We start from the raw sequence: 20,298 nt of genomic DNA on the forward strand, positions 1-20,298 counted from the left end.
TCAAATCCTCGTGAGGAAAATAGAAAGGAACATAAACACTCCCAAATTAAGTGTCATAATGTAGTAAGAAAAGCCAAAAAAGATTTTGAGGAACAGCTAGCCAAAAATTCAAAAAACGATAGTAAAATGTTTTTTAAATACATTAGAAGCAGGAAGCCCGCTAAAAAAGCAGTGGGGCCCTTGGACGATAAAGATATAAAAGGAGCGATCAAGGAAGACAGTGCCATTGCGGAGCGATTAAATGATTTCTTTGCTTCAGTCTTCACGGCTGAGGATGTTACAGAGGTTCCTAAATCTGAGCCAGCCTTTTTAGGTGACACATCTGAGGAACTCACTCAGATTGAAGTGACATTAGAGGAGGTTTTGGAGTTAATTGATAAGCTGAATAGTAACAAGTCTCCAGGACCAGACAGTATTCACCCAAGGGTTCTGAAAGAACTCAAATGTGAAATTGCGGAGTTACTAACAGTGGTTTGTAACCTATCCTTTAAATCCACTTTGGTACCAAATGACTGGAAGATGGCCAATATAACGCCAATATTTAAAAAAGGCTCTAGAGGAGACCCTGGCAATTATAGACCGATAAGTTTAACATCAGTACCAGGCAAATTAGTAGAAACACTAGTAAAGAATAAAATTGCAAGGCACATAGAAGAGCACAAATTGTTGGGCAAAAGTCAGCATGGTTTCTGCAGAGGGAAGTCGTGTCTAACTAATCTATTAGAATTCTTTGAAGGGGTTAATAAACATGCGGACAAGGGGCACCCAGTGGACATAATATACCTAGATTTCCAGAAAGCCTTTGACATGGTCCCACACCAAAGGCTTTTATGTAAATTAGGTGGTCTTGGGATAGGAGGAAAGATCCTTTCATGGATCGGGAATTGGTTAAAAGACAGAAAACAAAGGGTGGGAATAAATGGTAAATTTGCACAATGGAGGAGGGTAACTAGTGGTGTTCCCCAGGGGTCAGTCCTGGGACCGATCCTGTTCAACTTGTTCATCAATGATCTAGAAAACGAGGTAAGCAGTGAGGTGGCAAAGTTTGCAGATGACACCAAGTTGTTCAGGACAGTCAAAACCAAAACAGATTGTGAAGAACTACAAAAAGATCTCAGCAAACTGAGTGATTGGGCAGCAAAATGGCAAATGAAATTTAATGTGGGTAAGTGTAAGGTAATGCATGTAGGAAAAAATAACCCAAATTACACGTACTACATGATGGGGTCAAATTTAGCTACGACAGATCAGGAAAGGGATCTTGGAGTTATAGTGGATAGTTCTCTGAAGACATCCACGCAGTGTGCAGCGGCAGTTAGTAAGGCAAATAGGATGTTAGGAATTATTAAAAAAGGGATCGATAATAAGACAAAAGATATCATACTTCCCCTGTATAAAACTATGGTACGCCCACATCTTGAGTACTGCGTGCAGATGTGGTCTCCTCACCTCAAAAAAGATATATTGGCATTAGAAAAGGTTCAGAAAAGGGCGACTAAGATGATTAGGGGCTTGGAACGGGTCCCATATGGGGAGAGGCTAGAGAGACTGGGACTTTTCAGTTTGGAAAAGAGGCGATTGAGGGGCGATATGATAGAGGTATATAAAATCATGAATGGTGTGGAGAAAGTGAATATAGAAAAATTATTTACCTTTTCCCATAATACAAGAACTAGGGGACACCAAATGAAATTGATGGGTAGTAGGTTCAAAACTAATAAAAGGAAATTTTTCTTCACACAGCGCACAGTCAACCTGTGGAACTCCTTGCCCGAGGAGGCTGTGAAGGCCAGGACTCTATTAGGGTTTAAAAAAGAGCTTGATAAATTTTTGCAGGTTAGGTCCATAAATGGCTATTAGCCAGGGATAAAGTATGGTGCCCTAGCCTTCAGAACAAGGGCAGGAGATGGATGGCAGGAGATAAATCACTTGATCATTGTCTTCTGTTCTCCTTCTCTGGGGCACCTGGCATTGGCCACCGTCGGCAGATGGGATGCTGGGCTGGATGGACCTTTGGTCTGACCCAGTATGGCCATTCTTATGTTCTTATAAACAAATCGTATCCAGATGGAATAGGTAGATGGTGTAAACTATTTGAGGTACATTCTGAGTGCTCTACTCATTCTGTATTGCAATAAAAGTATTTTTTCCACATTGCAGCACCAGCTTATTAATGTTAACATAAATATATAAATTTGCTGCAGTTATTCTCAGGTTAAAAAACTCTTTTGTACCTGGAGTTCAGTTTGTAAACAATATTAATAATTCCAGAGGAAAACCATTAAAGCATGTTGATATTTTAAAAGACCCAAAAGTTGGGAACATAAATATCTTCCATTCCCGTGCCTTTGTTCTGATGCTCATGTACAGTACACGCGCATATTCATTTAGTCTAACTAATGTATTTTAGTCACTCTTCATTTCATCCTAGGAAAGTTTTTGTGTAAGCCTTTAATTTGAATAGATCAGTTGATTAGAATTGTAGTGTTTTCTAGTTTTATAATGGATCAATGTTGCTCCTGTATTTAACGTCTTGTATGTATGGACCCTGTTTGTTTGTTACTACATGAGTCCATTTTGATAATCCAAGTTTAATATTCATTTTGTCAGTTGTGGGATAGATTGAGATTAATATTCAAGCAAACTGTTCCCCTGAACCTGTAAGAAAAGAAAAGCAACTTTTCTGGCTGAAGAAGCATTTGAGAAAGTAAAAGCTTTAACTTCTTAATTTTGGGTTTCACTGAAAATGTACAGTCTGTACCTTGGCAGTTAATTTAATTAAACCTTTCACAGCCTGTAGATGGTGACCGTGCCTAAGCAAAACTTCAGAATAATTTCTATATTCATCTCCTCTGCAGTGTCTCTCTTCTTCTCTCTCCCCCTTTTAAAATGCAGTGTTAATGCTTATAAAACCAGAGGATGATTAATATTCAAGATTTTTCTATAGCCAAAGAAAATTTGTTTCAATGGATAGTAATTGAATCAGACAAAATTGTTTTTTTTTTTTACTTTTCCAGAATTTGCTTTGTAAACATGTTGCTTATATTTAATCAACTGTACACCAAATGCCAGCTCACAATACAGTAACCAAATGCAAACACTTCAGGGGAAGAGATTTTTTTAATGCTAATTCTTTTTCAGATTGTAAAATTAATTAAATTATCAAAGGAGCATCCTATCACTTTAGCAATTGGTGATGGCGCAAATGATGTCAGTATGATTCTAGAAGCACATGTTGGTATAGGTAAGTATGCTATCTAGATTTTAGTTTCAATGGAAATAGTAAATATAATTGCATAAAAAGATGCTCTTTGAAAAAATGAATTACCCATTTTCTTAGATAACTTTGATATTTTATGCAGTCCTGCTAATTATAAGGTATCGTGAAATCTAATAATATTTAATTAGCATCATGGCATGGTCTGCAACTTTGCTAGTATTCATTTATATGCTTTAAATAACTCTTTAGCATCCTGAGCATCTTTTAACTACTCTTTCTTCTAGGAATTACTGGAAAAGAGGGCCGCCAAGCTGCAAGAAATAGTGACTATGCAATACCTAAATTTAAACATTTGAAAAAAATGTTGCTTGTTCATGGGCATTTTTATTATGTTAGGATATCAGAGCTTGTGCAATACTTCTTTTATAAGGTAGGATGACATCATGTAATCTGTACCTATGCAAATAGTATTAACTAAATATCTGTAATAGGTATCCTCAGCTGCAGAAAATGCTGTAATTCCTCCAAAACTCTATTGACTCTCAGGTTCAAATACCCAGGTGGTTTGCTCATTGTCACCAGACTGAGGTAGATTGGCTTTAATTGATATTAATTGCATAATCTTTAATAAGGTTTAAAATGAAATTCTCAGGGTTTTTTCCTTCAATCTTGATTTTCTTATTTCAACTACTCCTTCCTCTTCCACCACCCATCTTCTCATTGTCGTCTTTGCCCTTTATGCCTACTGGCATGTAGGAAAGCAACAAAGTTCCTCCACGTCTATCACTGGCCAGCCTCTTAGTAGTGCCCTAAGCGTGATTCGTGCTCTTCATTTCTTCAGTGGTCCAGCACCATGTTGTCTTGGGTCGTCCTTGTTTCCACTTCCCTTCAGGGTCCAGTGCACAGCAGCGTTTGTGACAGCACTTCCATCTTTCCTGAGCAAGTGCCCAATCCATCTGCAGCTTCTTTTCGTAATGATGGTGGCCATGTCAAGCAGGTACTGGTTGGAAATTTATAGTTGGCCAAAAAATACAGAGGATCTTCCGAAGGCTTTTGATGTGAAAGGTCAACAATTTATTGAGGTCCTACTGGGTCATCCACCAGCATTCTGATCCATATAATAATGTTGATAAGACACAGCTCTGATAAAACTTCAGTTTGGTGTGGATGCTGTATTGTAATAACTTCCATACAGCATTCAGACTCATGAAGATATTTCTGGCTTTACTGAGTATGCTCTGGATATCACTTCTGATGCCTCTGTCTTGTCTGATGATGCTACCCAAGTATGTAAAGCTCTCTGTGGTAGGTAGGTTGTGGCCATTGATCTTAATTGATGCTGGTGCCTCAGTGTTTAGGATCATGACTTCTGTCTTCTTCTGGCTAACTCTTTGTCCAACCTGTTTTCCGAAGGTGCAGGTTGATTTGTCTTCTCTTGCATCTGATGGTGCATATGGGAGAGCAGCATGAGGTCTTCAGCAAAATCAAGGTCCTCTAGTGTGGAGCAGACAGTCCATCTCATGCCTCTTGGCTCATCTTCTATTATTCTGCATAACCCAGTCCAAGTTAAAGAGCATTGAAGACATTATTTCCATTCCATACGGCTAAATGCACTTGAAGACATGACACATCCCTGTCTTACTACAATCTTTAACTTCAAAGCGCAGATCATTGTTTCCTGTGCTGCGTACGAAATTGTAATTAAAAACTCTCGATGAGCTGTACTAGTTGTTTGGCCTATTTTGAGAGCATATGGAGTACCCTAAGACTATCCCTGTGAATGCTGTTGTAGGCTTTTTTGAGATCGATAAAGTTGATGAGCAACTGCCTCTGCTATTCAATGCATTGCTTGATGTTACTCAGTACAAAAATTTGTTCTACATGCCCGCTTCCTTTGCGGAAGTCAGCTTGTTCTTTCCTCAGTGATTCATGAACAGCATCTGAGATCTGCTGAATAATGATCTTAGCAAGGATCTTTCTTGGGACTGAGATGAGAGTGATGCCATGCAAGTTGTCAGTTATTGAGTACTCCTTTCTTGCGTATCTTAACAGTAATTCTAGTAGTTCATTTCGCCGGCCCCTGCTTCCCTTCCCATATTGCTGTAAAGAGTGATTGGAGAATAGTAGCTGCAAGTTCTGGGTCTGCCTTGAGCAATTCAGCATTGAAGTTATCATATGTCCTGGAGCTTTACAATTCTTTAAGTTTTTCTTATTGCCATGCTAATTTCTTTCTTTCATATTTGGTGGAGCAGTATTTATGTGAAGGTCTGTTTCCACTTCTAGAATATCAGTTTCTCCTTCTGGTAGTGGCCTGATTCAAACTTTGTGAAAATGTTGTGCCCAACAAGTCTCTTGTTCCCTCTCTGCTGTAGGTAGATTTCCTTGCTTATCCATGACAGGGACATTTGTACTTGCATGATGCCTTCTGCAAACAAGCTTGGTGATTTTAAAAATCTTCCTTTGCTCTCTTTGAGTAGCTGCTTCTTCAGCTTGTGATGCTAGTTCTTCTGTGTGAGCTCTCTCATCAGCTCTCACCAGTTTCTTGATGTGCAGGTCTGCTTCTTTGTATTGCTGCTGGTGTCTTCCTTTTAGTCTTCCTGATTTGGCATCTGTGAGTTTCTTCTTTAAGGTGTGTCTCTTATTGATTGCCTTCCATGTGTCTGGCATGATCCATACTTTTTTCTTCTGTTTCTGTTTGAAATCTAGTCAGTACTAACTGCTCTTTATGTATATTGTAATTTGTTCCCTTTTCTGATTTGTTTCTCTTGGTGTTGTGGATTTCTTCTCAAGATCTTGTAGCACTTGAAACCTGTTTTATCACCTCAAGGACAAAAGCATTCTTAACATAGGGGTCTGGAAGCTTCTGTACATCAAAGTGTATCTGCATGGGTATGTTGTGACCAGTGCTGCTTAGCCTAAGCTTTTTGGCCACGTCTACATGGCCCGGGTTGTCCGCTCTGCTGCCGGTGGAGCCATACTAAGCAGGTTTCTGGTAATTGCAAACGGCTTTCCATTTGCATACTCATATGGCTAATTAATATAGCTGCATGATTTTTCGCTCTTGGCAGAGGGGTCTGCTGGCAGGAAAGAGGCCATGTAGACGTCCCTCTGCCAGGTAACCCCCACGCTCTGTCGCCAGTCCCTTATGCCTCTCTTCTGCCAGCATACCCCTCTGCTGAGATCAAAATCTCACGTGGCTATGCTAATTAGCAGCATGAGTATGCAAATAGGAAGCCATTTGCAATTTCCAGAAACCTGCTTAGCATGGCTGTGCCGGCAGCAGAGCTGACCACCCAGTCCTTGTAGAAGTGGCCTATGAGTGCTGTCACAAGGTGGTGATCACTGCTGACATCAGCCCCTCTTTTCACCTTGACTTCTAGTAACAAGCATCTCCATGTTCCATTGATCATCAGGTGGTTTGATCTGATTACTGTCCCTGTGTCTACATGTGCCCCTTCCTTTTGAAAGGGGCATGTTAATGAGCAGGTTCAAAAGATGCTAATGAGGTGCTGCAATGAATATGCAGCGCCTCATTAGCATAATGGCGGCTGCGGCGATTCAAAAGTGTGTCTTTTCGAACTGCGCACCACCCATGGTGACAGGACCTTCTGAAAGGACCCCTTCCCCCCCTCCCCAGTTTTCGAAAGCCCTTCCTATCTGGTGATCGGAAGAAGGGCTTTCGAAAACTGAGTGGGGGGTCCTTTCAGAAGGTCCCGTCTCCATGGGCGGCACGCGATTTGAAAACCCACACTTTTGAATTGTCGTGTCTGCCATTATGCTAATGAGGCACTGCATATTCATTGCCAGCACCTCATTAGCATCTTTTGAACCCGCTCATTAACATGCCCTTTCAAAAGGAAGGGGTACGTGTAGACCCAGCCTATACCTACCACTTGGTATTTTGCAACGAGCAAAGAGCGTACCTCTGATGACACGATTGTATAAAGTACAGAATTTCACTAGCCTCTCTCCATTCTGATTCATGGTACCACACCCATTGTTCTCTATGGTTCTATTATTTTACACATTATCATTTCCAATTTCAGAGTTCAAGTCCCCCCTGACTATTAAGATCATGATGTAATGCTGTTTTTATTACAGCTTGAAGCTGTTTGTATCTTTCTTCTCTTCCTCACTTTCATTAGTTGTGGTGTAGCACTGGATTAATGTAGTGTTTACTTGTCTCTCTTTCATTCTCATTCTCATCAGTCTGCTGTTAACTGTTTCGCTAGTATTAGTCTTTATTCTTCCTGCCCATCTGCTAGGCTCCAGATAAATCAAGTCTGAGAACAGTGTTTTAAAAGTTAACATAACTCTAAATTAAAAATCAGTTTCTAAGCTTAGCTGACCAATCTGAATGGAGAAACCAATTTCCTTTTTATGTTCACACTGAGGCTAAGTCTACACATCTTTGAAACTTGCCCATTATTCAAAATATTTTTTGAAATAATGGGCATGCTATTTCAGCATCCCTGTACTCCTCATTGCAGGAGAAGTAAGGGATGCTTTGAAACAGTGCATTATTTTGACATTTGGCACTGTTTAGACAGCACCAAATCCCAAAATAGCTTATTCCTAAATAAACGTGAAATAAGATACTCAATTTGTGTATGGCAAATTGCTTACCTTATTTTGAGTTTAGGGTGTCATGTACATGTCGTCTGACTGGCCACAGCATCTCAGAAACTAATTTACCTGAATCCCTTTGTTGATATTACCTTACTTTCCTTCTTTTATGTTTCCTGTGTCCCTGGGTAGCAACTCATTTCCCTCCAACTTGACAAAGTAGTTGTTACAATTTTTCGTTCAAAATTGTTTGCCTATGCCAATGTAAAATGAGAGAATGCTAATGCTCTCTTTCTGTAAATCTACCACAGCCTTCTCTGTGTTGTGTACAGTATAATTAGTATTATGCATGGTTAAAATGATGCACGATGTATGTTCTTGATCATGCATCACTTGATAATTCTCATTTGTCTTCCAGAATGTCTGCTTCATTTTTCCTCAGTTTTTATATCAGTTCTTCTGTGGGTTTTCACAACAGGTTAGTCAGACATTTTAATTTTCTTGCTTATTATGAAACTTTATATTTGGCTTTTTTTTTTTTTAATTAGAACTGTTCGGATGTTGTATGAAAAGCCTATTAGTTTACCTTACGGTTCTCTCTAAAGACTATCATCTTTGGTTAGTGTGGTTTTCAAGAGCTCTGATGACAGTTACTGAAAAGAAAGGGATGAATTATCAGAAAAGCTACGTTATTTTCTGACTTGAAGGTTTAACAGAAAACAAACAACTGAGTGTTAGCTACGGAAACCAAATCTCCGTGAAAACGTGCAGTTTAATCTTTCAGTCACAGACCACAAACAGAAGAAAATCTAAAAGGTGTGGATGTGAACAAGCAGTTTATCTTTTGGGTTGGGATGAACAGTAAGCCTGACAACCACTGTGGCCCCAAGCCAACGTTGCAGGGGGGTAGAGCCTAACACAGTCAGGCCTTGGAACTGTTTGAATGACCAGACTGCCCCCACCCTTCCCTCGGGGCCATGTAGCCTGGTGCAGCAATGCTGCTGCAGCACTTCAAAGGGGCTTGGTGCTCTGGCTGCCATTGCTGTAAAAGTAGCAGCAGTGGCAGCTGGAGCTCCAGGCCCTTTGAAATGCTGGGTCCTGAGTCAGTTGTCCCCTTTGCCATCCTCCAGCCCCAATCAGTGCGGTGAAAGAACAGAAGATAGCTAGCCTACTCTGGGGCTCTCCTGGGCTTAGCATTCATCCATCCAAACTCTGGAAATCACTGCTCGGAGAAGAGAAAATAAATGTCCCTGTTTAGGAAAAAGGGATCTTATTCTCTAAAAGAAAAAAAATTGCCTTCTTTTGGAAGGACCAGTCCTATTTCTGCTAAGTTCTTCTTTCACTGGTGTTCCTTGGCTGCTGTTGGCTATCTAAGTTGCATGGAATGCTCTTGGTCTCCCCTCCCCATGAAGGAAGGAAAATGAAAACAATGTCAAAAAGTTAGAAGAAAAGGGGAATGGGGCCTTTTGCTAAGTATGACTACAATGAGAAATTAGATTGAATTTAAGGTCGATTTTTCTGAAGTTGAAGGTGAATATCCACACAGGTATATAAAGTTGATGGAGTGTGTGCCCATTAGTGTTGCCAGGTTTGACTTCGTCAGCAGTGCACTGTGGTTACCTGTCCCACAGTTCCTGCTGCCCCATTGCGTTGTGGGTTTCTCTTCCAGCACGTGATGGGACAAAAACATGCCATGGGTCATTCTGGATTCATGTTGTCAGCGTCCCATAGAGCTCTTGTCTCTTCCTCCACCCTTTGGAAAGTAATAGCAGAAAGTGTTTTTGCACCCTTTTTTCATACCCATGCACATGTCATTACAAGGCTAGCATGGAACCCATTCAGCTTAAAACAGCTGTGGCAAGTATTATGAACACCTCATGTACTGTGCTGCGGTATGTGTGGAGCCTGAGCAGCCATGAGAGCAATGAAGACTCTGAGGAGCACGTGGACATATGCAGAACAGAGAGACTGGAGAGGAGGAACTGGGAGGTGCTGGCTGCACTCAGTGCTTTGTACACAGTGGAGCACTGGTTCTGGTGCTTTGAAACAAGCTCAGACTTGTGAGACCACATTGTTCTGCAGCTATGGAATGATCAGCAGAGGCTACAAAACTTCTGCATGTTAAAGGCCACTTTCTTGAAAATTTGCAAATTGCTTTCCACCACCCTAAAGCTCTGCGATAGCAAAATGAGACCTGCTGTGACAGTTCAGAAGCGTGTGGCAATAGCTCTGTGGAAGCTTGCAGTGCCAGACAGCTACCGGTCAGTGGACAATCAATTCAGAGTGGAAAATCTATAGCGGGGGCTATTGTCAGCCAGGTACCCAAGGCAATTAATACTCTTTTTCTACAAAAGACAGTGGCTCTGGGAAATGTGCAGGACATGGTGGGGTTCCCTAACTGTGGGACGATAGAGGGAACACACATCCCTATCTTGGCGCCAGACCATCTTTACACAGAGTACATAAACTGCAAGGGGTACTTCTCCATGGTGTTGCAGGCACTGGTGGATCAGAAGGCCTGTTTCACCGACATCAAGGTGGGGATGGTCAGGAAAGGTGCATGATGTGAGCATCTTTAGAAAACGTGGTCTGTTCAAAAAGCTGCAGAATGGAACTTGCTTCCCAAACAAGAAAATCACCATTGGAGACATGGAGATGTCAATAGTGATCCTGGGTGATCCAGCTTACCTCTTGCTTCCTTGGCTCAGGCAGCCAAGACTGCAGTAAGCAGCACTTCAACTACGAGCTGAGCAAGTGCAGAATGTAGTAGAAAGTACATTTGGTCATTTAAAAGCCAGGGTCAGGAGCCTCATGACTTGGATAGACCTCAGCGAAAGCAACTTTCCGCTCATGGTGGGAGCCTGCTGTGCGTTCCATAACTGCTGAAGGACTGAGGTGGATCAAGTGGCTACTAATTACTAATTTAAACTTCCTAGCTGCAGCTCCTGTAAGCCACCATTATGTCAACTGAGGGTTTCTGGAACGTAGCAACACTTCAGCCATTACCCCTAACTCTGCCCTCTGTTTGGTGGCTGAGAAGTGGGTGGAGTGAAGCTGACTGCAGCAGACAGTGATTTTCCCCAAAGGGGAAAATAGTTGTCCCGCAAGGGCAGCTTTACAGCCCCTTTACACAGTCGAAACATTTTGAGGGGGCAATGACTGAGTAGGTGAAATTTTGATTCATTTGTTTGCACAGGGGAACGTAGGTGAAAACTGACTTCTGCCCTATCTGAAAAAGGTCATCCAGGGATGCTATGTGGAATTTGTCTTCACTTGCAGTGAATGTGCTTTCGTGGCTCTGAACAAGACCACCATCATCATCATCATCAACAACCATGGGCTCAGTGCCCATTGGTGTCTGAAGCCTCCCTCACTATTTCCTTCCATCATTCCCTGTCCAATGCAGAGTGGCTTTGGTTCAGAGCTAGTCTACAGAAACTATCTACTATATCATCTACCCTTTCTCTGTGGGGTCTGCTTCTTCTATCTGAACCGTCCGTTATGCCAAATACCAGGGTCTTGATTTTTCGTTCGTCATTCATTCTGCAAATATGACCAAATAGCTGTAACTTGCACTGTATAACCTACTCTTGCTTTAAATCAAGCACAGTATGGTGATTTATGTTTGAAATTATAACTGGTTAATGTAACTTTTTTTTCCATCTGCAGCCTTTATATGATACTGCGTATCTAACACTGTACAATATCAGCTTCACCTCACTTCCTATCCTCTTGTACAGTCTGATGGAACAACATGTCAGTACAGACATGCTCAGGAGAGAACCTTCACTTTACAGGTAAAGGAAATCATTTAGCCCAATATGTTTTTGATTTGCCATTTGTAGAAAGTCTTTCTTCAAATGTGCCTTTTAAAAGACCTTCAGTGATTCAGTACTTCCACTGTGCATGATGTAAGTGGAACATCCTCCTAACAATTAGATTCACTGTCCCTGAGATGGTGTATATATGACATTTTATCTATCTGTTGATATAAAAGCTGGATAAGCTCTATAGATCATGTACTATCTTGGACAGAAATCCAAAGTTATAGTAGAAAATTATTGCCCTACAGAATGAAAAAATGTATTCCTTTTGTATTGTTTAATATGTACATCTCTGGAAGACAGTGGATTCCAAGAAACAAAACACACTATGCATTTATTTAATTTTTTTCTTGTAAAAGGAAAGAGCAGTAGAAAGTTTCAGTTTCTCCCTCCTTTTCCCTTAAATCTTACCTTTGCTGGATCTAATTCCATCAGAGAGTCATGTTAGTATAGTTAAAGATCAATGGCATCTCTTTATTTTTCACAATAGGCATCACGTAAGCAAGTTTCTGTGAACTGCTGGTGTAGCCTCTAAGCAAACTGGGGCTCTTTGTTGAAATACCTCAAGCCTTCCTGAAATCTGCCATAAGAGTTTTTATTTGAAACAGCGATCAGTTTTGCATGTCCCAGGTTCTTTTCGGCAGGGAGACTAAAGTAGTCAATTGCCAGTAGTCAAGTTGACTGTAGGACAATAATGCTAAAACATTTTTAGATTTTTACACTTCTCTGCCAGTTGCATGACTATCTTTGCCAATATACTACAGTCTGCATTAGGGCTATGTCTAGACAGGCATTTGTCGACAGCAGTTTCTGTTGACAGATTGCAGCCAAACTGCCAATCTGCTCTGTAGTCAGGGTGGCAGGACTGCCCAGCTGCTCTGTTGGCAAAACACCCAACTGGAAACACAGCAGGTAGGGCTGTCAGGTGTCCCAGAAGCTCATTCTGTCGACAGAGGGCCTCCCAGAATGTCCAGACCAGCTTTCTGTTGACAGATCTGTTGACGGATTCTTTCTTGTGGGGAGCAGGGTACAGCTGTTGACCAAAGTGCGGCATTCTGTCAACGTACCATTGATGTAATGGCCTTGGGAATCTGGATGCTGTGGGTTTTGTTAGCAAAACCACTGGTTTGCTGACAAAACCGTCTGCTGTAGACGTAGCCTTGGAGGAATGCTTGTTGTGGGTTGCTGTAGCTGCAAAACAAGTGCCTTATTTTCAGAATAACCATAGATGCCCAAAGCATAAACTTTTTAAAAGTGTTATATGGCTCCTGCTATTTGTGTCACAGTGGGGTGAACTCTTACATCACAAGGACAATATTACGTACTGCTATTTTTATTACACACTCATTTTTATTATACTTCACTATTTTAAAATATTTTTAAAGTGGTTGGTTTGTTTTTGGCTTTTGAGAATGTAGCCTATGTAATGTCCACTGATATACTGAACTTTTTTTTATCAGTCAGTAGCATAAAATTATCCTAGGCCACATGAGACTCATGCTGCTATTTTAGCCATTTACAGTAATGTATTCTTTTGAATAAGCTGCTGTTAAATGAATGGAGAAATTTACGCATAATGAGAAATAATTTGATAGTCCTGGGCCCAGGTTTTTAAAAAATATTTATGTGACAATGTTAGGTGATATGATCAGAATTGGAAGGGGAGACAGTGGATATGTGCTTTTGCTTCCAGCTACTGTTTGTATCTATACAATTCACATTTTTCATTTCCACATTGTTCTGACTCATCTTATAGCAGGCCATGTCCCAATTTTCCATGTATGAGAATTAATCAAGTTTTGTTCAGATTTATATGTACTGTGGAAAATTTACTAGAGTCAAACGCTTTGGCACTTTTCCTTTTCTAAAGGAAGCATTGTCATAACAGTCTTCAGTTTGATAAACCCTTTGATTTTGATGAGCTTAACTCCATCTATGTTGTTAACATTTTGTATTGTAGTAATAAGTTTGTCTTGTGCTGCTTTTATTTACAAAGCACACTGTCTGGGAAGCAAAACCAAAGTCTCCAGAGACCTCTAGTGTTTCAATGTATTACTTACCTTTTTCGGTCTTCATAGTTCACAGCACTTTACAAAACTTGTACTTTTCCCTTCCCTGAAAAGATAGAAATCTAACTTGGACTGGTAACCGTACAAATAGAGAGTTTACAGTTAGCGTGGGAACTGGTAGAATTAGTCAGTGAGCAGTGGAGAAGGATAGCATCGTAGGGTTGGAAGAGACCTCAGAAAGTCATCAGGTCCAACCCCCTTCTTAAGGCAGGACCATTCCTAACTAAATCAAGAATAGGCAAGAGTTATAGATTTTACAGAGAGAGATGAATATGGAGCTGGTAGACATATCATTGAAAACATTTAGTTGTTCCAGATAGGATCCTTAAATATTTCTCCTTCTTAGCATGCTTGCTCATATCCATTCATGTAGGTGTGCTTCCTCACCACATGCAGTGTGGCAGAGGTTTTTTCCTCAGCCACAGGAGACAATCTGTGGTGCCATCTGGAATGGTGTACATATGTCCTTATATATAGGGTCCCGCTGGCTTCCCCAACCCTCAGTTCTTTCTTGCCACCAGTAGCAGTGAGTGGAAATGTGCTGCTTCAGCTCATGGTGTTGCTTCTCATTGGAGTCTGGTCTTGAGAAAACCCCCCAAAACAAACAAAAAAACACAAGCTAACAAAAAAACCAGGCAGCAATAACACCTTGGAGACTTATGAGTTATTAGGTACACATGTTCACAATCCACTATGCTATCGCTCAGCAAGCCAGAGATAATGCTGAGTTCAGCAGAGCTGTGTTGCAATGTGCATGTCCATAAACTCCTACCCACCGCATGGGTATTGTAATCCCCTAATGGAATGGATATGAACAAGCACTCAAAGAAGAAAAGATAGCTGCCAGTTTCTGTGACTGGTGTTTTTTGAGATTTGTTGCTCATGTCCATTCAATAACCAGCCTTCCTTCCCCACTGTTGGAGTTTCCAGCAAGAATTGAGGGTGGGAGGAGCCAGTGGCACCCTATATACAGCAGCATGGGTGTACCGCTGTAAAGGGCGCCAGAGCTGGTACCCTATGGATACTGCTCAGGGACAAAAAAAAAAAAAACTACTGGCACTGGTGGATGTACCAAGAACACAGGTCCAAGCTGAATGGACATGAACAACACGTCTCAAAGAACACCGCTTATAGAAAGAGTTAACTGTCTTTTCTCACAGAATGATTTGCCGATCACATATTTCTTGCAACTTTTTAACATGCCAGTCTGAGTGCATACATCTTGTTTTATTCAGGGATATCGCCAAAAATGCTCTTCTGCGCTGGCGAGTATTTATTTATTGGACATTCCTGGGAGTGTTTGATGCAGTGGTATTTTTTTTTGGTGCCTATTTCTTGTTTGACAACACAACTGTGACCAGCAATGGACAGGTTAGTATTTAACCGTTAAAAGTAGACTTGAGAAAAGAAATGCATACTAGTTTAGGGGAGTTGGGGAGTTTATAGCATACACTCCACATATCCGATAAGAATTTACATTATATCTTTAATATTTCATAATTAACATGGTCTTCATCAATAGCTCAATAATTTCAGTCATTTAATTCATGTATGCAAATTTTTAAAATATTTAGATACCTGGATATCCTTTTGATGGGCGGCACACAAGAGCCTCAGTAGAAAAAACTAGAATTACATGTTTAACATTTATATATTTTACATATAATTGTTTAAGATATTCTCTTTCTACTTACTGTACAGTGACATGAATATACATTTTAAGGACCTTTTGCAGTTTAGTTATTTACACATTAACATTTTTGGTTTGTTTTGTTTGTGTCTTGCTTTTTTTTTTTTTCTCCTTTTTGCTACTTGCTTCTCTTGCTATCCTCAGCTAATGACAGCCAACACTCATATGGTAAGACTACTGTGGTTTTGTCATGACGTGCATTTCCTCATTCCCTGTTCTTGAACTAAAGAACAGTTAAAATATTTCCTACAAATATTTTCATGACTTCTGTCCTTTATAGAAATATTAGCAGTTGCTGTCTTTTTTAATGTATTTAAAAATTAAGTACCAGAGAGTTGTATTAGACCATATTTTTGATAATGTTCATTTCTGCTTTCCTTTGCATTTTGTTGTGTTTTCATCAGTGCTTTCTGTTCAGTTGTTTTGTCATATTGAAAATCTCTATTCTAGACAGATTATAATATCTGATTCCACTATTGTAGGAAAGATTATTTGAATGACAGTGAGAATACAGCAGCATACTTTTTACCCAATTTTAAGTGAAGAATATCTGTCCAGAAATGTCACATATACTAGAGAAGAAATATTCAAGTAAAATGGAGATTGTGACATCGCTGAAAGCTAAATCACTGTGTAGAAAAGAGAGGAGCCTTCCTTTTAAGTTTCCCTGTACGCTGAAAGAATTACCTTTGGGGTGTACAGTATGCTACAGTCACTGTGTTACTCTTGTAATTATGTTCTCAGTCAGATGCTGAAAAAACTCTCTAGTTTCAACTTTTCCTACTCATAAAATCTCTCTTTCATATCTTTGGGAGTTGCAAAGCCTCTCCTTGCCAGGTGCATTGATTGAGTTCATTTTGAATTTTTTAGTCCAGTCTTGTTGCATAGATGAAACCAAAGTGTTTTAACCATATCCCAAAATCACATTAAAGCTTCATCCCAAAATGATCAATGTTGTGTTCTTATGGTTAGATACCCATATTCATGTTTGTGTACCTAAATAAGGGGCTGAATGAAAGGTGCTGAGCAGTGTGCCTGATAAGATGAACTCTTGGTTGGCCACCCAAGAGAGAGATTCAAGTGCCACCCAGCTGATTAGCAGAGTGCCCACAGGCAGCAGTGAGTATTTCTACTGGTGGTGCACATCTACACATGCCTCACTGTAGATAATAAAATTTGAAACATGGATGGAACAATGTTGAATGGATCATGGATACAGAGTACCCTAAGCTCCGTCTGAAATTAGAATTTAAGGGGAGGTCAGCTCCTTTTCGAATTCTGACCTTTTATTTCAATATTAAGCACAAATTTGGGGTGGCTGAAAATCTTGGCTGCCAGGGCTGTTATCAACTGAAATGTTGATATCAACCTCAGGTTTTGAACAATGATTGAGTGAGTGTCCAGTATGTGCTAAGTGCCTCACAAACCAAGCCTTGAATGGCTTACAATATCCATTTGGTATCTCAAGAGAGAAGTGTGAAAATATCATGAAGCTACACTAGATGGTTGACCACAGATTCCCAATCATTAAAATGGAAAACTTTCCAGTAACTGAATCAAGAGGGCATTCTTATTTTTCAGCTTTTCACCCCAAATTTACACTGCCACTAAAGCTAGTAAAAGTGTGAGGTAAGCTGGTGTCCTCTGCTGAAAAATTCCATTGTGACAGGCCAGACTCCGCTTACAAATAAATCATGAACCCAAAACCCCTCACCTTATTTAGAAATCTTATTGAAGGTCCACTACAATCATTAAAGTGATATACTGTTGAAATTTTGGCTAGCCTTTATCACCTGTAGTCTTTCATTTTTCTTGGCCAGATGATCACAAAATGGCTGTTCCATAGCAATTGTCTGTTGAGCAAAATTCAGGTGTCCAAGATCTGTCAATAATAACAGCAGTCAATTTACAACAGCAGTGTCTAACTGCCTCAAATTGAATTATGGGCCCTAATGTGTCAGGCACAGTACAAATGTGTAGTAAGAGATGTTCCCCAAAGAGCTTGTAATCTAAACAGGGGGGCAAAGAGTAAGGAAAGGGATGCAACACAGAAGCAGAGTGATTGTACTTGGTGAATGTTATAAAACACATTGTAAAAGTTGTGTGTGTGCTTGATTTGGTGTTTTGATGTAGGAGTTTTTAAAAATAGCATTGTTGGTCTTGGAAAGGTGGGAAAAAGGTATAAAGCAGGTTGGGTTAATATGAGCAAAGGAATAGAAGGAAAAAAAGAAGAGATGGAAGAGGGGTAGGAGGTGAAGTTGGCGAGGAACATGGAAGAGAGGGACAGTGAGGTCAGAAGCAGAATGAAAGTGAGAGCATGGGGCTTGGCGCATATCTTAACAAATCAGCAAAAAAACCACAATAAACAATTTCAAGCAGAATGTTCACCGTTTGGGTTTGATGCACCCAGTTTTAGTAGGAATCTGGATTTGCCATTCAACAAAGTATGCTCAGCATTATGTATACAAACACTCAAACCAACACCAGCTCTTCAGATTCTTACTGTGTCAGAGAAGTGCCTAGCTGGAAGGAAGTCATCGTGTGTTGGCATGACCCCAAGTCTTGAACAACTCAATTAAGTAGTGGAGTCCATTGTCCAGCCTCGCCTTTCTAATCAAAAGGTGAACTGAATTTTTCAGAAGTGACCCACATAACAATACAGCCTAGACCATGGTCATCTCAAAATTAAGTTGATTATCAAAAGAAAACCTCTGTAAATCAAAATCTGGAAGGTGTTACAGGTAAGAGGGTTAAATGCAGAAGGCCCTTCATTCACTCGTTATTTGTCACATAGATTTAAATATAAAAATTAGATGGATGAGAGAGTCCTGATTAGAGGAACAGACAATCATTTTAATACTTCAGTCGTTCATTGGTTTAAAGTACTTTTTTTAATCTTAAATACCAGGCACACAGTTAAATTTGGACAGGCCTGCTGAAGAGGTGGGGAGGGGGCAAAAAGGCCAACTGACTGGAGGCCCAGTGATTCAGAAGGGCCTGAGGTTCCCAGGTGCTGCTACTGTAGTGGCAGTGGCAGCCGGAGCCCTGGCTCCTTTAAATCCCTGCCAGAGTGGCACACAGCACACTCTGTGCTGCTCTGAGGTCTGGCTGCGGGGGGAGACACGGTGCAGTACTCTTACGCTAAATGAGAAATCAGCAACGTGGGATGGTAGATGGTGGAAGGCAGTGTGCCCTGTAAGCTGAGCACATGGTCAGCCACCCAGGAAAGCTTCAGGTGCCGCCCATCAGTAGCCATATGCGTTTCTATTGGTGGGGCATATCTGCACATGGTTGCACTTAAAATTTATTCCATGCATGGATGTTAAAAATTAGAGGGAACAGTGCTTAAAGGGATGTTTCCTATGGGAGAGTCAGTATTTGATATTGGTATGATGAATTTTGAGTCCTGATCTGTGCAGTATGAGTTTATGATGTCAGTCTGTCTTGTTGTGGAGTGCTGTCCATATCGCAGAAGGCACTCACACAGTTGACCCTGAGGCACCCTGTCTGAAAGGTTCAAAGGAGATACAAAGGGTCACTGTACAAAAAAGAGCAGCTGTCATTCCCGGGAGGTGACACCACGTATTTCTAACCCTTAAGATCAGTACTAAGTCAAACTGAACAAGCTTTCAGCATCATATGTCTATTGGTTATGGGTCAGTCTCTAAGGATAGTAATTTACACTTTTCATCAACACTAATAATAATTTCTGCTGAGAGCCTACTAGTCTGGAGGAGTAAAAGAACACCAAGGCCTGGGCAAACTCCATACCTTTTTTCTTTTGCAACAGATAGTTGAGGAGGTCCACCAAAGCAGTGTTTGGCTGGGAAGCCCTCTCTACCTTACTACTTGCTCCTTTAGTTTCTGCTCTGGTGCATAGGTGCTGGAACAAGAGGTGCAGGGCATGCTGCAGCACCCCTTGACTGGAAGGTGTTTTCCAGTGTATCCAGGGTTTATGCTTTGGTTCAACGGCGCTCAGCACCCCCACTATAAAAATGGTTCCAGCACTCCAGCTCTGGTGCCTCTCATGTGTGACAGGTTACCTGCCTGATACCGTCTCAGGAAGTTCTTCAAAAATCTTGTGGAGTTTTTCCCCCCACTAGAAGACTGGGATTTGTATCCTAATACAAGTTCTGTCTATTGAAGTACATTATTTCAAGGTATATTGTAACCATAACTAATTTCTGAAGCAGTTCAGATACCATGGTGAGGCTCTATCTTATGTAAACCTAGATAAATAACTGAGTAATTATATACATAAGTCTATGATGTGACAGAATAGTATTAATAATCATAATAATTTATTACAGTTCTGTATAGAAGCCCAACTGATTTGGGGGCTTTATTGTACTAGATATAAGTTACTAAGGAAGTCTCTACCTTGCAGGATTTATAGTGTAAACTGTATTTTATTGTTCTTAATATAAAAGCCAAATTTATTTTGATTATTTGGTTGCTGGTGTTTTGTTTAAAGCTCTGTGTTTAAAGCTGATAACTGAAATAAACAAGTTATGATATGCCTGAATTTTATACTAAATCAAAGTTTACTTAAGTAGCAACTAAACTGTATTATAAACATTAGTGTATGGAAAATATGCATGCCTCTTCTGTGTCTTGTTTTAGTAAGGCCGAAGTCATATTCATCAATTCCAGCACAGTTCTTCTGTCTTTGTACAAAATACACATTTTTCATAAATTTGGAAACTGAATGAAGTGGAAAGACTCATTTAATCTTTGCATGTCTGCCCTGCTCTCATGCAGCCAACCCAGCAGCTTGTGGTGCAGCATGCTGGAGGTCTACAGCCACTATATTGCAATAAGAAAGTTCAGCTCAGCTCATCTGCTCCTGAGTAGTATGCTGTTTCTTACTGAGTAAGCAGCAGCTGCTCCCTTGTGGTTTGTCTATGTTCATCCCTCAGGGCCCAGTTC

At 40.5% G+C, this 20,298-nt stretch overlaps 1 protein-coding gene and 1 long non-coding RNA gene across 12 annotated transcripts in view; one reads left to right on the top strand and one right to left on the bottom strand.

Annotated features, from left to right (window-relative positions):
- Positions 1-13,705, bottom strand: part of LOC142011319 (uncharacterized) — a 39,275-nt gene extending 25,570 nt beyond the window's left edge. Inside the window, exon 1 of the long non-coding RNA XR_012645044.1 lies at positions 13,671-13,705. This is a non-coding gene — a long non-coding RNA (uncharacterized LOC142011319). The remainder of the gene's footprint in view (positions 1-13,670) is intronic.
- The window catches only part of ATP11A (ATPase phospholipid transporting 11A), a 270,256-nt gene that overhangs the window by 232,867 nt on the left and 17,091 nt on the right, over positions 1-20,298 (top strand). For all 11 annotated transcript variants that reach the window (XR_012645033.1, XR_012645038.1, XM_074990476.1 and 8 more), the window contains 5 exons: positions 3,142-3,244; positions 3,505-3,650; positions 8,205-8,264; positions 11,456-11,583; positions 14,915-15,050. Coding sequence is in view for 9 of the 11 variants with exons in the window: in XM_074990476.1 (XP_074846577.1) it covers positions 3,142-3,244; positions 3,505-3,650; positions 8,205-8,264; positions 11,456-11,583; positions 14,915-15,050 (573 nt within the window). In the remaining 2 variants the exon portion in view is untranslated. The remainder of the gene's footprint in view (positions 1-3,141; positions 3,245-3,504; positions 3,651-8,204; positions 8,265-11,455; positions 11,584-14,914; positions 15,051-20,298) is intronic.

This window comes from Carettochelys insculpta, chromosome 1 (genome assembly GCF_033958435.1).
Source record: "Carettochelys insculpta isolate YL-2023 chromosome 1, ASM3395843v1, whole genome shotgun sequence".
NCBI classification, from domain to species: domain Eukaryota; kingdom Metazoa; phylum Chordata; order Testudines; family Carettochelyidae; genus Carettochelys; species Carettochelys insculpta.